The 13,534-nt window shown below is 54.0% G+C and overlaps 1 protein-coding gene across 3 annotated transcripts in view; it reads left to right on the plus strand.

Annotated features, from left to right (window-relative positions):
• The window catches only part of ATP9A (ATPase phospholipid transporting 9A (putative)), a 134,404-nt gene that overhangs the window by 79,343 nt on the left and 41,527 nt on the right, over positions 1 to 13,534 (plus strand). For 2 of the 3 annotated variants that reach the window (XM_075528536.1, XM_075528538.1), the window contains exon 14: positions 6,887 to 7,099. In XM_075528536.1, coding sequence (XP_075384651.1) covers positions 6,887 to 7,099 — 213 coding nt within the window. The remainder of the gene's footprint in view (positions 1 to 6,886; positions 7,100 to 13,534) is intronic. The other variant, XM_075528537.1, reaches the window with a different exon arrangement.

A 13,534-nucleotide genomic window follows, 5' to 3' on the forward strand; every position in this document is an offset into this window, starting at 1 on the left:
TCGCTTGATAGCGCTGGTACATTCCAGGAGCCCCTTTGACACGGAGGTTAAAGTGCTTGGCTGCCAACTCAAAGGCTGGGGGTTCAAGTCCACCAGCGGCTCTGTAGGAGAAAGAAGTGGCAATCTGTCTCCACGAAGGGGGCGGTCTTGGAAATCCTCTGGGACAGCTCTACTCTGTCCTGTCAGGTCTCTGTGAATCAGAGGCTGCTCACTGGCAACAGGTTACTAACCGAAAGGCCGGCAGGTTAAAGTTGGAGCTGAGGCAGGCTGCGTATGTAAAGATGACAACCAAGAAAATGCCATGGGCCAGTGGGACTCTGTACCACAGACATGCCCCCAATGGGTCAGTGTTGACTCAGTAGGACCCATTTGGGTTTTTTGTTCATTAGTTGCTATCAAGTTGGCTCTAATCCTCGATCTTATGATTGGCTTCATAACAGTGCCCAGCCCTGGGCCTGACCCCATGGGTTTGGCCTCATGGGCCTGGCTATTGTGTTAGGCCATCTGTGTTAGACTCGGTTGACTAGAGAAACAAATCCAGAGAAAGTCAAATATGTTTAAGAAAGAGCTTTATATCAAAGAGTAATTGTATATTAAGAAAATATCCCAGCCCAGTCCAGATCAAGTCCATGAGTTCGATACTAGTCCATAAATCCCTCTTCAGACTCCCACAGCACAGGAAATGATGCAAAATGTAGGAAGATCACAGGCCGGTGGGTGCAAAGTCCTATGGATCCAGTGGTGGTAGAAGCATCTCCAGGGCTCTCCTGGGGGTCTCAGCATGGCTCCATCTGGCTTGTGAAGAGGAAGGTGCAAGCATGGGGAGAGAGAGATTCTTCCAGAATCCTCATGAGAAAGCCATGCCCACAAGGAGGCATCCTCAGACTGTGACCTGATTGACATCTAGACTTCACCCCTTCACCTGTCAAGTTGACATGAAATGCCTTTACAACCACACCCTCTCATTGAGGATCTTCCTTGACTTTGCTGACTCTCAATAAACCCTGTTGCCTTTTCCCCTTGTGGTTTGTCTCACGACCCATAAAACCCCCCATTTGAGATACACAGTTCAAAGATGGTTAGTGACGTGACAGAGTTGTGCACCTATCCAGTCAACATGACTAGACCCACCACCATCAATCTGTTCCCACTCGCCTCAGGACCCTATAAGACAGAGCAGAACTAACTGTTCAGGATGGTCTCCAGCGTGGTCCATCCTCACAGAATCAGGTGACCACAGCTTATTCAGTGGAATGGATGGTGGGTGGGAACTGCTGATCCTTCAGTTGGCAGTCAAGCGCTTCATCATCACATCCCCAGGCTCCTTTGCCCACTTCCTTACAATCCAGTTTTGGAGTCTTTCCACCACCTTACAGAGTTTCAACAACTGTTTCCTTTAGAATAGCCTTTGGGGCCTCTGGGGCAGATTTGAAATCTCTGAGATCCGTACCCAGACCTTCCTTGTTTTGGGAGCCGGTTTACACAGCAGTGTAGGTGCTGTCCAACAATGTCTATACCAGTGGTTCAGTCATTCTTCATAGGCCCATTATTTTCAGTCTGGTTGTTCCGTTCCTCTAAATCTAGTGTCCCTGTCCCCGTGACCTTCGTGTCTTTGTTTGACAGTCGGTGTTGACTGATTGGTGGTCTCCGAGGAAGCATTTTTATTTTGTAAAGGAGCCCTGTATCAATGGGTGACACGTATTACTTGGTGTGGCAGTCTGTTTTTCAGCCACAAGGTGACCTCGGAGGTTAGTTTGGGTTCAAGGTGCGGAGATCATCTCAGGTGGTCATCTGGGGAGGGCACGCAGTGGCTGGGGCTCCTGTTTCAGCCAGTTGTGTCGGTTTGGTTTTTGGTTGGCGGGTCTGTTTTTAAGGAGGACGAGGCTCTGCTCCACATTTCTCTCCTGTTCTGTCAGGGTCTGTCCCTCCCACGTTGGAGCACGTGTGCCCCGCTCTCTGGCTTTTCGAGGCCCGTGGACCCCAGAGCTGAGCCCAAAGGTTGACCTGGAGTACAAAAGGGATTACCGTGGCTGTTGGCATTGCATTTCCTTTTCCAAATGGAAGGCTCACTTTCCGTCTCACGGGTGACAAAGGCTGCCTGCCAGCCAACTGGGACCCTCACTGAGGAGATCGGAGAAGTGCTGGACAGGCGGGGTTCAGGGGTGCCTGCGGGCAGAGTCCGAATGTTGAAGCGTCCAGTGCAGTTTGAGTGTCCAGGGGAACGGGGTTAGGGACACTCTTGAATGACATGGATGTGCCTGGTGGCCTGTGATGGGCTGTTGGGTGCAAGCCCAGTGATTCCAAACCACCAGCTGCTCCTGCGGGAAAGGTGAGGTTTTCTGCTTCTGTGAAGAGTGACCGCCTCTGAAACCCCTTCTGCTCCGTGCGACGGGGTCCCCGTGAGGCCGAAGCTACTTGCTTGGCATCTTCCTAACCAGGACAGGCAGCTGTGAAAAGCTGCCCACAGGGAGGTAATACCTGCCCAAGGAAACAGCAAGGAGACGGCCAGCCCGTTATGAGCGTAAGTCAGGATGGCTTGAGTCCCCCCCCAACTTTTTTAAGTATTAGTTCACCACCTTCGGGGTCCCTGTGGGCAAAACGGGAATACAGTCCATGCACCCCGTGAAATTCATTCACCCTTTCGGAGCAGGCAGCGCCGTGGTTTGGCCGTCACTGGCGTCTGATTTCAGGATGTCGTCAGCACCCCTCAAAAGAACACCCCCCCAGCAATGCAAGCCCCTCTCCCTGCCTTTCTCAGGTGCCATTGACCCCCAGGGACCCCGTGCCCCCGCCTAGTCAGAGCAGGACGTGCCCAGAGTGCCTCCAGTGGCTGTTTTCACAGCCCTTTCCTGTAACTCCGCCTGGACCTCTCCTCAGGGATTGTCCTGGCCACGGATCATTCACTGAGCCTCAGTTGCTCATTTGCAGGTTGCTGGGCTGTGGGTTAAGTGTAAGGCTGCTGACTGGAGGTCAGTGGTTCAAATCCACCGGGCCACTCCTCAGTAGAAGGGTGAGGCAGTCTGCTCCCGTATACAGGTTTACAGTATCGATCAACCTCCCATGTACAGGTTTACAGTTACCCTATCGAGCGTCGCTGTGTGCCAGAAGGGACTCGGTAGCCGTCGGGAGTTGGCTTATTCCATCAGGAGTTCAGGACAGGCTTCAGGAGCCTGGCTTTGTGGCCATGGTGGTGGGTCCCCCAGCACAGGTTCGAGTTCGGTGATCGGCATTCTCTGACCTCGTGGGGGGCTGTTTTGTCCTTCCACAAGCGAGTCAGTGGTTCCCCCGCCCCCCCCCCCCCCCCCCCCGGGCAGCAGGGCCTGGAACCTGCTTCTGTGGACATGCCACATCTGTTTTTGTTTCCCCCTGGCATTTTTTAAGTAAGAAGAAATGTGTGTAGGTTAAAGGGCTGATTGGGAGGAGGCTGGACATAAACATTGTACCAGGCGAAACTCTTCCATATGGGGAATGTGAAGGTGTTTGGGGACTGGCCCCATCTGGGCCCGGCCTGGGGATGGCCAGGGCATTATAGAGCCACGTGGATTAGCATTTGGTGTGAACTCACGTCTTCCATTTAAAAATTAAAAGGGGAGCATTTCAGCATCGGTGGCTCGGACTGGCCTCCCCAAACATGGCTGGGCACCAGCAGAGTGGAGTAAGCGAGTCCAAACAGCGTACAGCCCCTCTCTCTCCTCTGCACCCAGTGGTTTTATGAAAACCCAGCTCCCGCTGTTCTTCTGCGGGTGCTGGTTGCCGTCTGCATGCTCTGCCCTGCACTGGCCCCGCAGACAATGGATGGAACCATGTCCAGTCCTGTGCCGCCGTCCTGGGGGTTGGCATGTTAGGACCCACTGGGGGCCATTCAGCCAAGGGACCTCCTCTGCCAGCCCAGTGTTGGACGAGGTCCTGTCAGGATCCAGAGGGCCTTCCACAGACTAATTTGTGCAAGTAGATCACCAGGCCTTTCTTCCGAGTCTCCTTCCGTCCGGAAGTGCCCCTGAAACCCACCCTCCGGGGGCATGTGAGGCCTGCTGGCGTCTGAAATGCCGGGGCAGGGCTTCCAGCCTCACAGTAGCACGCAAGCCACCCAGGACCAGAGACCGGCCGAGGGGCGGGCAGGGGCAGTTCACTCGGTCGCCCTGCTCTCTGGGGTTCTCTCACCTGGAACACAAAGACCCAAAGGTCTGGGCTTGCCGGGAAATATTTATTAGTGACAGTATTGGACTCGTGTCCGTGTGCGCTTAGATTGCCTACAGAAGCTTCTCAGGGTGTCCTTACTGGGCCTCTGGCGTTTCAGTCACACCCCGCGTTCCTAAAGCTTGCCAAGCGGGCAATTACTTCGTCCGCAGTCTGGTTATTGGCCCTGATGGTGAGTAATAATTTGGTCCAGGTGCTGAGGTTTGGGGGCTGGGGGTGAGGGAGAGCGCGCTGTGGAAGCAAAGACACGCATCCTAAACTAGACCATACACCGCAGACGTGCCCATCCACCACCACCACCTCCACCCATTTCCCCCGGGATTGAGTCCCAGCAGAGCGGCCCTCCCGTCAATCTCCCGCCTTCTTCTTCAGAGCTAGTCCTCAGCAATGAGAAGCACTAGGCAAACGGCCACTCAGCTAAACCGTCCTTCTGATTCATTACTCTAATTATGGTGGCCAGGCAGTGCCCTTTGACCTGGAAGTGAAACCCACGTCCCCTTGACACCAGAGGTGAACAGAGCAGGAAGCCAGCGTGGGGCGCCTCCCTGCAGCAACCAGCTGTAATTTAGTAATTGCCGGAGGACCTGAGGCGATCGGGCCACTACTAAAAATAGTCTTTGAGTGACGGAACCAAAGGTTTTTTCCTGTGCCTCGGCGTAACCCATCTGGTCTCTATTTTGGGCACCCGTGAGTGCTTGGGCATAAGACGCAGCCCCTGCTCAATGCCCTGCAGCCACTCTGCTGTGTGGTTTTAGTGGAAGGGACATGCCCAGCTTCAGGGCCGGTCAGCAGCAGGGGCAGTAAGATAATAGAGGGCAAGCGATCTGTGGATCGAAACCATGCCTTGAAAATCTAGAGCTGATGTTGGGCGATTTGAATGCTATTTCTTCTCTGGGCACCGTCACCTAACCCAGAGCTTCAGAAAGGATGGGTTTGGTGACAGATTCGGCAGCTCTCGGCCCTGTGCCAGGCTCCTGGGAGCTGACCGGTGGTCTCAGAGCCACCAGGAGAGCCAGCCTGGCTGGGCCGGTGAAGATGGTTCCATGCTGCCTGCAGGTTTGTAGTGCGGAGGAGAGGGGGTTTGTTCTGAGTTGAGGGATGTAGGAAAAGCCCTTGGAGGAAGGGGCATTTAGATTGAAAGTGGACTCTGGACAGGGGAAAGGGCTGGGGCTGGGGCTGTCAACAGCAAGTGCAGGGGCCCCGAGGCAGGACAGAGCGGGGCTGTCTCAGCAGGCGGGGAGGAGGCCCGTGTGAGCTCCCAGCTGCCCGCCCCACCACCCCTCACCTAGGGGTGCTGAGTGGGTTACATGGGTCCCTAGGACACAATGTGGAGTACGGTTGGAAGCTGTCCCTGTTTCCTACTCCTTGAACCCTGAGGACCGAGGCCCAGAGAGCAGCAGATGGGCTGGAGACCACGCAGCTCTTCCGCAGCCCACCTGAGAACAAAGCTGAGTCTCCCCAACCCTCAGGGCCCCTTGTACCAGGGAGCATCTCCCCAAGTCCCCACCCAGCACCTAGCCCTCAGCCATGCATGGGCGGGTATGCCTGGATGGACTGACGGACAGATGGACGGAGGAGCCATCGCTTCTTAGGCAAGCACTAGCCTCCGGAGCTTGTCTGGGCAGCAGAAGGTGGCACAGTGGCGATCGTTAGCGCCCCTTATCTCGAGCAGAGTCATACCGTTGTGCAGCAAGTTTCTCCGAGCCCGGTCCCCTCCCCTCACTGACCGATGGCTGGTGAAGCAGCCGCCGTCTGTTAGACCAGTAGCCGTGGAGCTGGTTCGCACTCAGGGCTGCACGATGTGGGTTGGAATCAAACGGTGCTCCACGGGGCTCCCAGGGGCTGCTTCCCAGACCCCGACTGCCAGGCCTTTCTTTTGAGGCACCTCAGGGTGGACTCTAACCTCCAGCCTGCTGGCCAGCAGCCCAGCAAATGGGCGATTTGCACCGCCCCGGGGCTCCCAGGGTCTCTGTCTTAGACCAGGAAGAAAATATGCTGGAAAGAGTGGTTTTCATCCAGGGACAGTTTTGCACCTCAGGGGACAGTAGGCTCTGCCTCTGTGTCTCATCGGGCAGGGGATATTTGGGGGATATTTGTTTATTATAACGTGTGTGTGTGTGTGTGTGTGTGTGTGTTGGGGAGGTGTTACCGGCATCCAGTGGTCCGAGGCCAGGGATGTTACCAAGCCGGTAACCCACTGCTGGTGAGTGGACCCAGCTCATAGTGACCCTTTAGGGCAGCGGAGAACTGTCATCGTCATGGAAGCTGACCACCACAGCCCCCCCGCCAAGGGCAGCTGGTGGGTTTGAACTGCCGGCCTTGTGGTTAGCAGCCAAGGACATCACCCACCCTCTTAGCCTAGGGCTCCTTGCTCCGAGGATTAGCTGGCTATACAGCAGTCACCAAGGGTGAGAGCCCTGCTCTGCCTGAAATACCAGCCCCGCTCCCTCTCTGCTGGAGGTCCCAGGACCCACAGGCACCACCCCCAATGCCCCCCAATCTGTAATTTGCATCTGTTTTGAGCATGCATGGCGGGAACACTGAAGTGCAGTGACATCGGACATACGCCCAAGAGGCTGGCTTCAGAGAGCCCTAGAAAGAAGGGCAACTTGTCCACACGCTCGCCCCTCCACGCACCCCAACCCTTCCTGGCCTCCGCTCACCTTCCGTTTCCTGTCCCTTCCTCCAGCAGTCCCAGGACCCTCCTGCTCAGAAGGGCCCTGCGCTCACCACCAAGGTCCGGCGCAGCATGAGCAGCCGTGTGCACGAAGCCGTGAAGGCCATCGCCCTGTGCCACAACGTGACCCCTGTCTACGAGTCCAACGGTGTGACTGACCAGGCCGAGGCCGAGAAGCAGTACGAAGACTCCTGTCGTGTGTACCAGGCATCCAGCCCCGACGAGGTAAGTGCCCTGAGAGCCCCTGCCCACGTGCCTACACTCCCGGGCAGTCAGAAGCAGGGAATGCAGGACCAGAGAGTGTTTTGTTCAGTTGTACCTAAGGCCATTGTGCCTGGGAACCCACTCAGGGCCCTAACAACAATGAGTCCCTCATTCCCTGGGCTGTTGGGACGAGGCCATGAGAGGATCCAGGTAGCACCAGACTTGAGGCGTGCTAGTTGCTCACCGGCTGTCTGGCTGTCTTCTCTTACAGGTGAAACTGCAACTGAGCTGTTTTCCTCTTTGTATTTTTCTGAGATTTCCAAATACCCTACAGTGAGTCAAAACTGCTTTCGTAATCCAAATAGAATTGCTTTTTGAGAGAGAAGGGGGCTGGGAGATCGAAGAAATAACAAACTCTTCCCAGTGGACGGGAAACACGGGTCCAGATCAAGGCATCCAACTGGTTCATTCTGGTTTGACTCCACTGAAATACATGGAATCTTGGCATCTACATTGTAACCCGATCCCCAGGTGACTCTGATGTTAAAATGTACTTTTGGATGCAGTGTATCTGGGGTGGAAGGGCAAATTCTCAGTAGGGTGTGGACCTGGAGTGAACTGGTTCTTCAAAGCCCTGGTCTGAAAGCCAGGGCGCCCTGTTCATGCTGGTGACTCCACCCAGAGAGGGTGCGGCATCAGATGACATCCTCCCAGGGACACCAATCAAGGGCTCATCACAGGTCGCAACCTGATTGTCATGGAAAGATAATTTCATGGTTGTTTTGAATACTTATCTCCCATAAGCACCTATTTAATTGTCCCCAAAAGTTTGGGATACTGGGTTTCTGAGTGGATAGACTCAAGAATTCCCCCAAAGCATGCAAGTTGTGTACACACACACACACACACACACACACACACACTATGCCCATTAGAGGAAGGCTCGTGCCCCCGTGTGTTGGAGACCTGCCTCATCTTCACATAGTTGCTTCACATAGTTTGAGCCCATTGGTTGTCGCCATTGTGTCAACCCATCCCTTGGGGTCTTCCTCGTTTTTGCTGCCCCCTACTTTAATCAAGTGTGATGTCCTTCTTCAGGGGCTGGTCTCTGCGGACATGTCCAAAGTCCCACTTCTAAGGAGCATTCTGGCTACACTTCTTTTCTTCGTTCTTCCGGCAGCTGGCAGCCGAAGACTTATTCTTCACCAATATCACAATTTCAACGTATCAGCTCTTCATCCATTGTCCTTCATTGTCCGGCGTTGGTGTTAACATGAAGCCATCGAAAACACCGTGCGTCAGGTGCACCCCCGTCCTCAAAGGGACAGCTTTGATTTCTCATTTAACTCTTTCATCGACCAGCGAGCTCTTTTGCAGCAGATTTTCCCATTGCAAACTGTCATTTTCCTGACTGCTGCTCCTTTGGGCATTGCTGGTGGAGCCGAGTCAAAGGAAATCCTGGACAACTTCAGCCTTTGCACCGTTTATGCTTCTGCTAGTAATGGGTCCATCTGTGAGGATCTTGTGTCTTTGAAGCGCAGGTTCCGAAGGCCGTGGTCCTTGATCTTCCTCAGTAGGGGTTTCCAGTCTGCTTCATTTCCAGCCTGGGAGAGTGCGTCCTCTGCATGTCCCAGGTGGTTAGTGGGTCTTCCCGCAATCCTCATGCCGCATTCTTCTTCCTATGGCCCAGCCTTTCTGATGAGCCGTGCATTCCTCGGAGTGAATAGCTACAGGGAAAGAATGCATCCCCGACACATAGCTTTCCTGATTTTAAGCCACGTCCCCTCAGCCTATCAGACTGTGTCGGTCTGTGTCCAGGTTCGGCATGAGCACAGTTACGCGTTCTGGAACTCCCATTCTGTGCAGCATCATCCATAATTTGAGTGGACCCACACTGTCCGATTCCTTTGTATAGTTCATGCTTGTCGCAAGAGGATGGGTTAAATAGCATAACATCGCCCAAGCTTTTAAAAAAACAAAAATCTTTTTAAATGTTAGAATAATTTCAGATTTGTAAAATACACCCCTCCCTATACTTTCATTATCTCCCCCAGGTGATAACATTTTCCCCTGGGTCTCTCTGCTCTCTCTGTTTGGGAGAGGAGCCCTGGGACCCCGTGGGTGAGGCACTGGCCGTCCTCCTGGCAGACGACCCAGAGGTGGCCCTGACCAGTCGGCCCTTAGGAAGCATCATCGGCTGCCAGTTTGAGTCGTTCTCGTTTTTCTACCGGTAACACCTGCACTGCTGACATGCCCGGCAACACATCTTGGAAGAGCAGGCAGGCCACTGGAAGTTGTAATCCAGAAAAGCAGGCGGGAAGGCCCCGGACACGGTCTAAGGATGAAGACGAGGGTGGTGTGTGATAATGGGAAGAACTCAAAAACCAACAACCCCTCCCCTTCCTGCTATCCAGTTGAGTCCACTTGCCTGTAGGGCAGAGCAGAACTGCCCCCTGGGTTTCCCAGACCGTACATCTATCTGTACATCAGCTCACAGCTCCATCCTCCTCACCAGGGGCAGCTGTGGGTTTGGACTGCTGACCTTGCTGTTAGCAGTGCATCTTGTGCCACCAGCCTCCTTAATTGAAAGGAAGCCGGTCATGTGGCCATTTAGCAATCATTAATGGCCGCATTCAGTAAGTCCTCCTGCGTCCAGTTGAAGGACCATGATGCAAACCACCAGCGTGCATCCCTGAATGGTTTCACTTCACCAGCCTGCCCTCCCTCCAGTAGTAAGAGGATGCCACCTGTGTTTGCGGGCGTTGAAAGGAGGCAGCGCCTGCGAGGGTCCGTGAGCTGTGGTGACTGGAGGCCATGTGGAGAATCTTGTCTGAAGTTCAGAGATGCAGCCCCTTATATGCATCTTGTCCCACAGACCATTGCATCCCCCAGGGCACCCTCCTCCAGCCCTGAGTCTGTGGGCCTGTGGGCTAGCGCAGGCTGCCCGCCCAGGGTGTCCAGGACCACAGAGGTGGGAGTGGGAGTGGAAAGTGCCACACACATTGGTGCACATGCACATGCGTGCACACATCACACATAAACCACCCCTACAAATACACACCACATATGCATAGCACGCCACAATATGCACACACACCACAATACACACATATACCCCACACCAAATACAGACACCCCACACCAAGTACACACACACCAAATTCACCTCCCCACAATAAACATGCTACATGCACATACCACATCACGTACACATACATCCCCAAACACTACAACACACACACCATACACCAGATACACGCCACATGCACATACCACATACACACCTCAAACACCGCAATACACACACACCAAATACACAACACCATACACAAACCCACACCAAATACACCCTCCCCCCATACCCTGTGTGGTGCAGGGGTGCCTCCCTGAGAGCTGCTGGAACCACCCTCCGGCTGAATGTTGCCTTGTCTGTGAAACTGCCTAGAGGAAAATGGAGTTTAGGGCTTCAAAGATCACCGGTGCTGTGGTGCTCAGCAGAGAGAGAGGCAGACTCATCAGCCACTCACTGGGAGCAAGATGAGGCTTTCGACGCCCGTAAAGATGTGCAGTCTCAGAAACCCACAGGGCCGGGCTGAGTCGGCATCAACTTGATGGCCGTGAGTCTGGGTCTCTTAGCCCCTGTTGATAACCACCTGTGAGAAGATGCTTTCTAGCGGGGCTGCTGCAGAGATTTCCAGACGTGATGTATCTTCCAGCTCCCTGGCTTGCCCTCTCGGTACTAGCCCACTTTGTGTGCGACTGTGTTGCTGACAGGTCCCAAGTTGACGCACGAGTGCTGTAGGTGAGTGTATGCAGCCTGTGAGGTTCAAGGCAGTATTCCCTTTCTCAGAGCCGGCGGCATGGGGCAGTTTCAGCTCGACACAGCCGGTCATCAAAGTGTGAACGCACACTGTGCACACCTGATCAGGTACACAGCGGAACCCAACATCAGTCCAGCCATCTCCACGGACAAGCCAGTGACACTGGTGACATGTTTTAAGCTGTGCAGCCTCTCTGGCCTCCTTTTCCGAGTTGTTTCCCCCATTCACGTCAGTCCCCGCCCCCCCCCCCCCCCAGGTTCCTGCTCCCGTGGCTGTGGCCAGTGCGATCCCAGCTGGATGTCCTTGAAAAGAGCACAGTGCCCCCCCGGCAGGCATTCTGCACTTGTTAAGCTAAACCGTGTTGTCTGATTTTGAAGGCGCCTTGTTGGCTTAGTGGTTACAAGTTGCACCGAACACCAGAAGGTCAGCAGTTCGGAGCCATCAGCTTCCCTGAGGGAGAAAGATGAGGCTTTCTACTCCTGTTCAGTCTTGGAAACTCACCTGGGCAGTTCTTCCCAGTCCTCTAGACTCCAATGGCAGTGAGTTTGTTATTGTCTGGTTTAAAGAAGACTTCAAAACAAACTCACAGCCATCGAATTGATTCCGACGCATAGTAACCATATAGATTTCTAAAACTATAACTCTTTACACGAGGATAAAGCCCCCTCTTCCATGCAGCATCTAGCGGTTTCAAACTGCGGACCTTGCAGTTTGAAGCTCAACATGTAACCCAAGGTACCAAGGGATCCTTAAGGAAGAAGGCTTAGGGCAGTGGGTCTCCACCTTCCTAATGCCGTGACCCTTTAGTGCAGTTCCTCATGTGTGGTGACCCCCCAACCATAAAATTATTCCCGTTGCTTCATCACTGTCCTTTTGCTACTGTCATAAATTGGGCAAGGGTTGTTCGTCCCCCAAAGGGGTTGTGACCCACAGGTTGAGAACTGCTGACTTAGGGGGATATCTTTGGTCTGAGTTGTTGTTTTTTTTCAGACTTGAATTTTTTAATTTTATGGACACATAGTTGGCATTCTTTCTTCTTTTGGGTAGCAGTCTTGGATCGTCCATCCAAAGATAACTTAGTCCAGCTTGATGAAGCGTACTGACGGAAACACTGACGGCACATACTGAGGCCGTATCTCTGGATCAGACCGTGCCGGTTGAACACGCGCGGCAGGAACGGGAACCCTGGCCGGATTTTCGCGGTGGCTCCAGTAGAGCTGCTGGTGCCCCTCTTGTTTCCCGCCTCTCTCCAAGGGAAAAGGCGGCCTGAGTTTTAAAGGTTTAAAGATGTTTGCGATGCCTCCCGCCTCCGCGGTTCCTGAAAGTCTGGGTTGCATAAAAACTTGAAGTTCTGTTGTACGTTTCTCCCCCTTGTGACCAAGAATCTTCGATAGAATCTTTGATCCGTGCGTGCAGTAATGGTCCCCGCCCACCGTCCACGTCTTGTTGACCAGAGGCAGGAGTGCAGTGCACCACAGAGCCAGGTTACCAACCACCCATTTCTATTGGTCTCATTTAAGAGCGAGTCTGAGAGCGCTGGGGGAGCCGAGCTCATCACTCGGAGTGGGCCCCGTCTTCTGGCAGGTGAGGCTTTTAAGTTTTTACTGTCATGGGCACATCTCACTGAGCATTTGGTACTTGTGCCAACCGAACTAATCCCACTGTCACCGAGTCGACTCTGACCCTCAGCAACGGGTTGCAGGGTTCCAAGGCTGTAAGTCTGTCCAGTAACAGACAGCTCCTCATTCTCCCTCAGAGGTGCTGGTAGGTTTGAACTGCCAACTTTGTGTTCCGCGACCCCAGCGCCTACCTCACAATGCCGGCAGGGCTCCTTTAAGGGGCAGCAGGCTCCCCCAAATGCTGTGTGTGTACCCAGCTCAGCTGCTGGCCTACGGACAATGGCGGCATTCAGGCGGCCTGGTGGTGTGGACTCAGAGATGGAGGGGCGGGTTTTAACATCGCACTGCTGTGTGGGCTGGGACCCTAGGGGCGAGGTCGGGGCACAGAGGTCAGAAACTTAAGGGAAGAAAATGCTCCAGCAACGTTACTGATTAACCGGTGGGTGCGAATCGCCGAATAGGTTTTGGGAGGCTCAGAGGAGAGTGGGGGCTTCAACAAGGCACACAAGTCCCTCTGTCTCGCCACCTCCTTCCTGGCCCTCGGAGAGGCCGTGAGGGCGGGTCCAGAGGGGACCTATGTAAAGTTGCCTGAGCTTGGGGCAGCTAGCTGTAAAGGGTTCAGACTCGGCTGTATCAGAGTTCGGGGACAGGAGACTCACTCTATTCTTGATTGGAGTGTCGCTCCAGGTGTCCCCTTGTGTACCACCCTCTCGCCCACGACTGCTGAATTCTAGCAGGCTGTATTTGCTGTGTTCTGTGCTGAGAAGCAAAAACCAAAGTCAGATTTTAAAACCACTTAAAACTCAACTTCTCCTGACAAAGAAGATCCCATGTGGAATTAGGACTCTGGCTTCTTCCTGTGGATGAATTTATCATCCTGGAAGCTGGGCCCCTTTCATCAGAGATCAGAGTCCCGTCTTTGTATCTCGGGTGCCCCATTAGTCCACATCCTTCCTTGGACAGGAAGACAAGGCAGCTTAGCGTGAGCTGGCGTGATTCCCGAGCACGCACTCCTG

The sequence above is a fragment of the Tenrec ecaudatus genome, chromosome 12, assembly GCF_050624435.1.
Source record: "Tenrec ecaudatus isolate mTenEca1 chromosome 12, mTenEca1.hap1, whole genome shotgun sequence".
Taxonomy (NCBI): domain Eukaryota; kingdom Metazoa; phylum Chordata; class Mammalia; order Afrosoricida; family Tenrecidae; genus Tenrec; species Tenrec ecaudatus.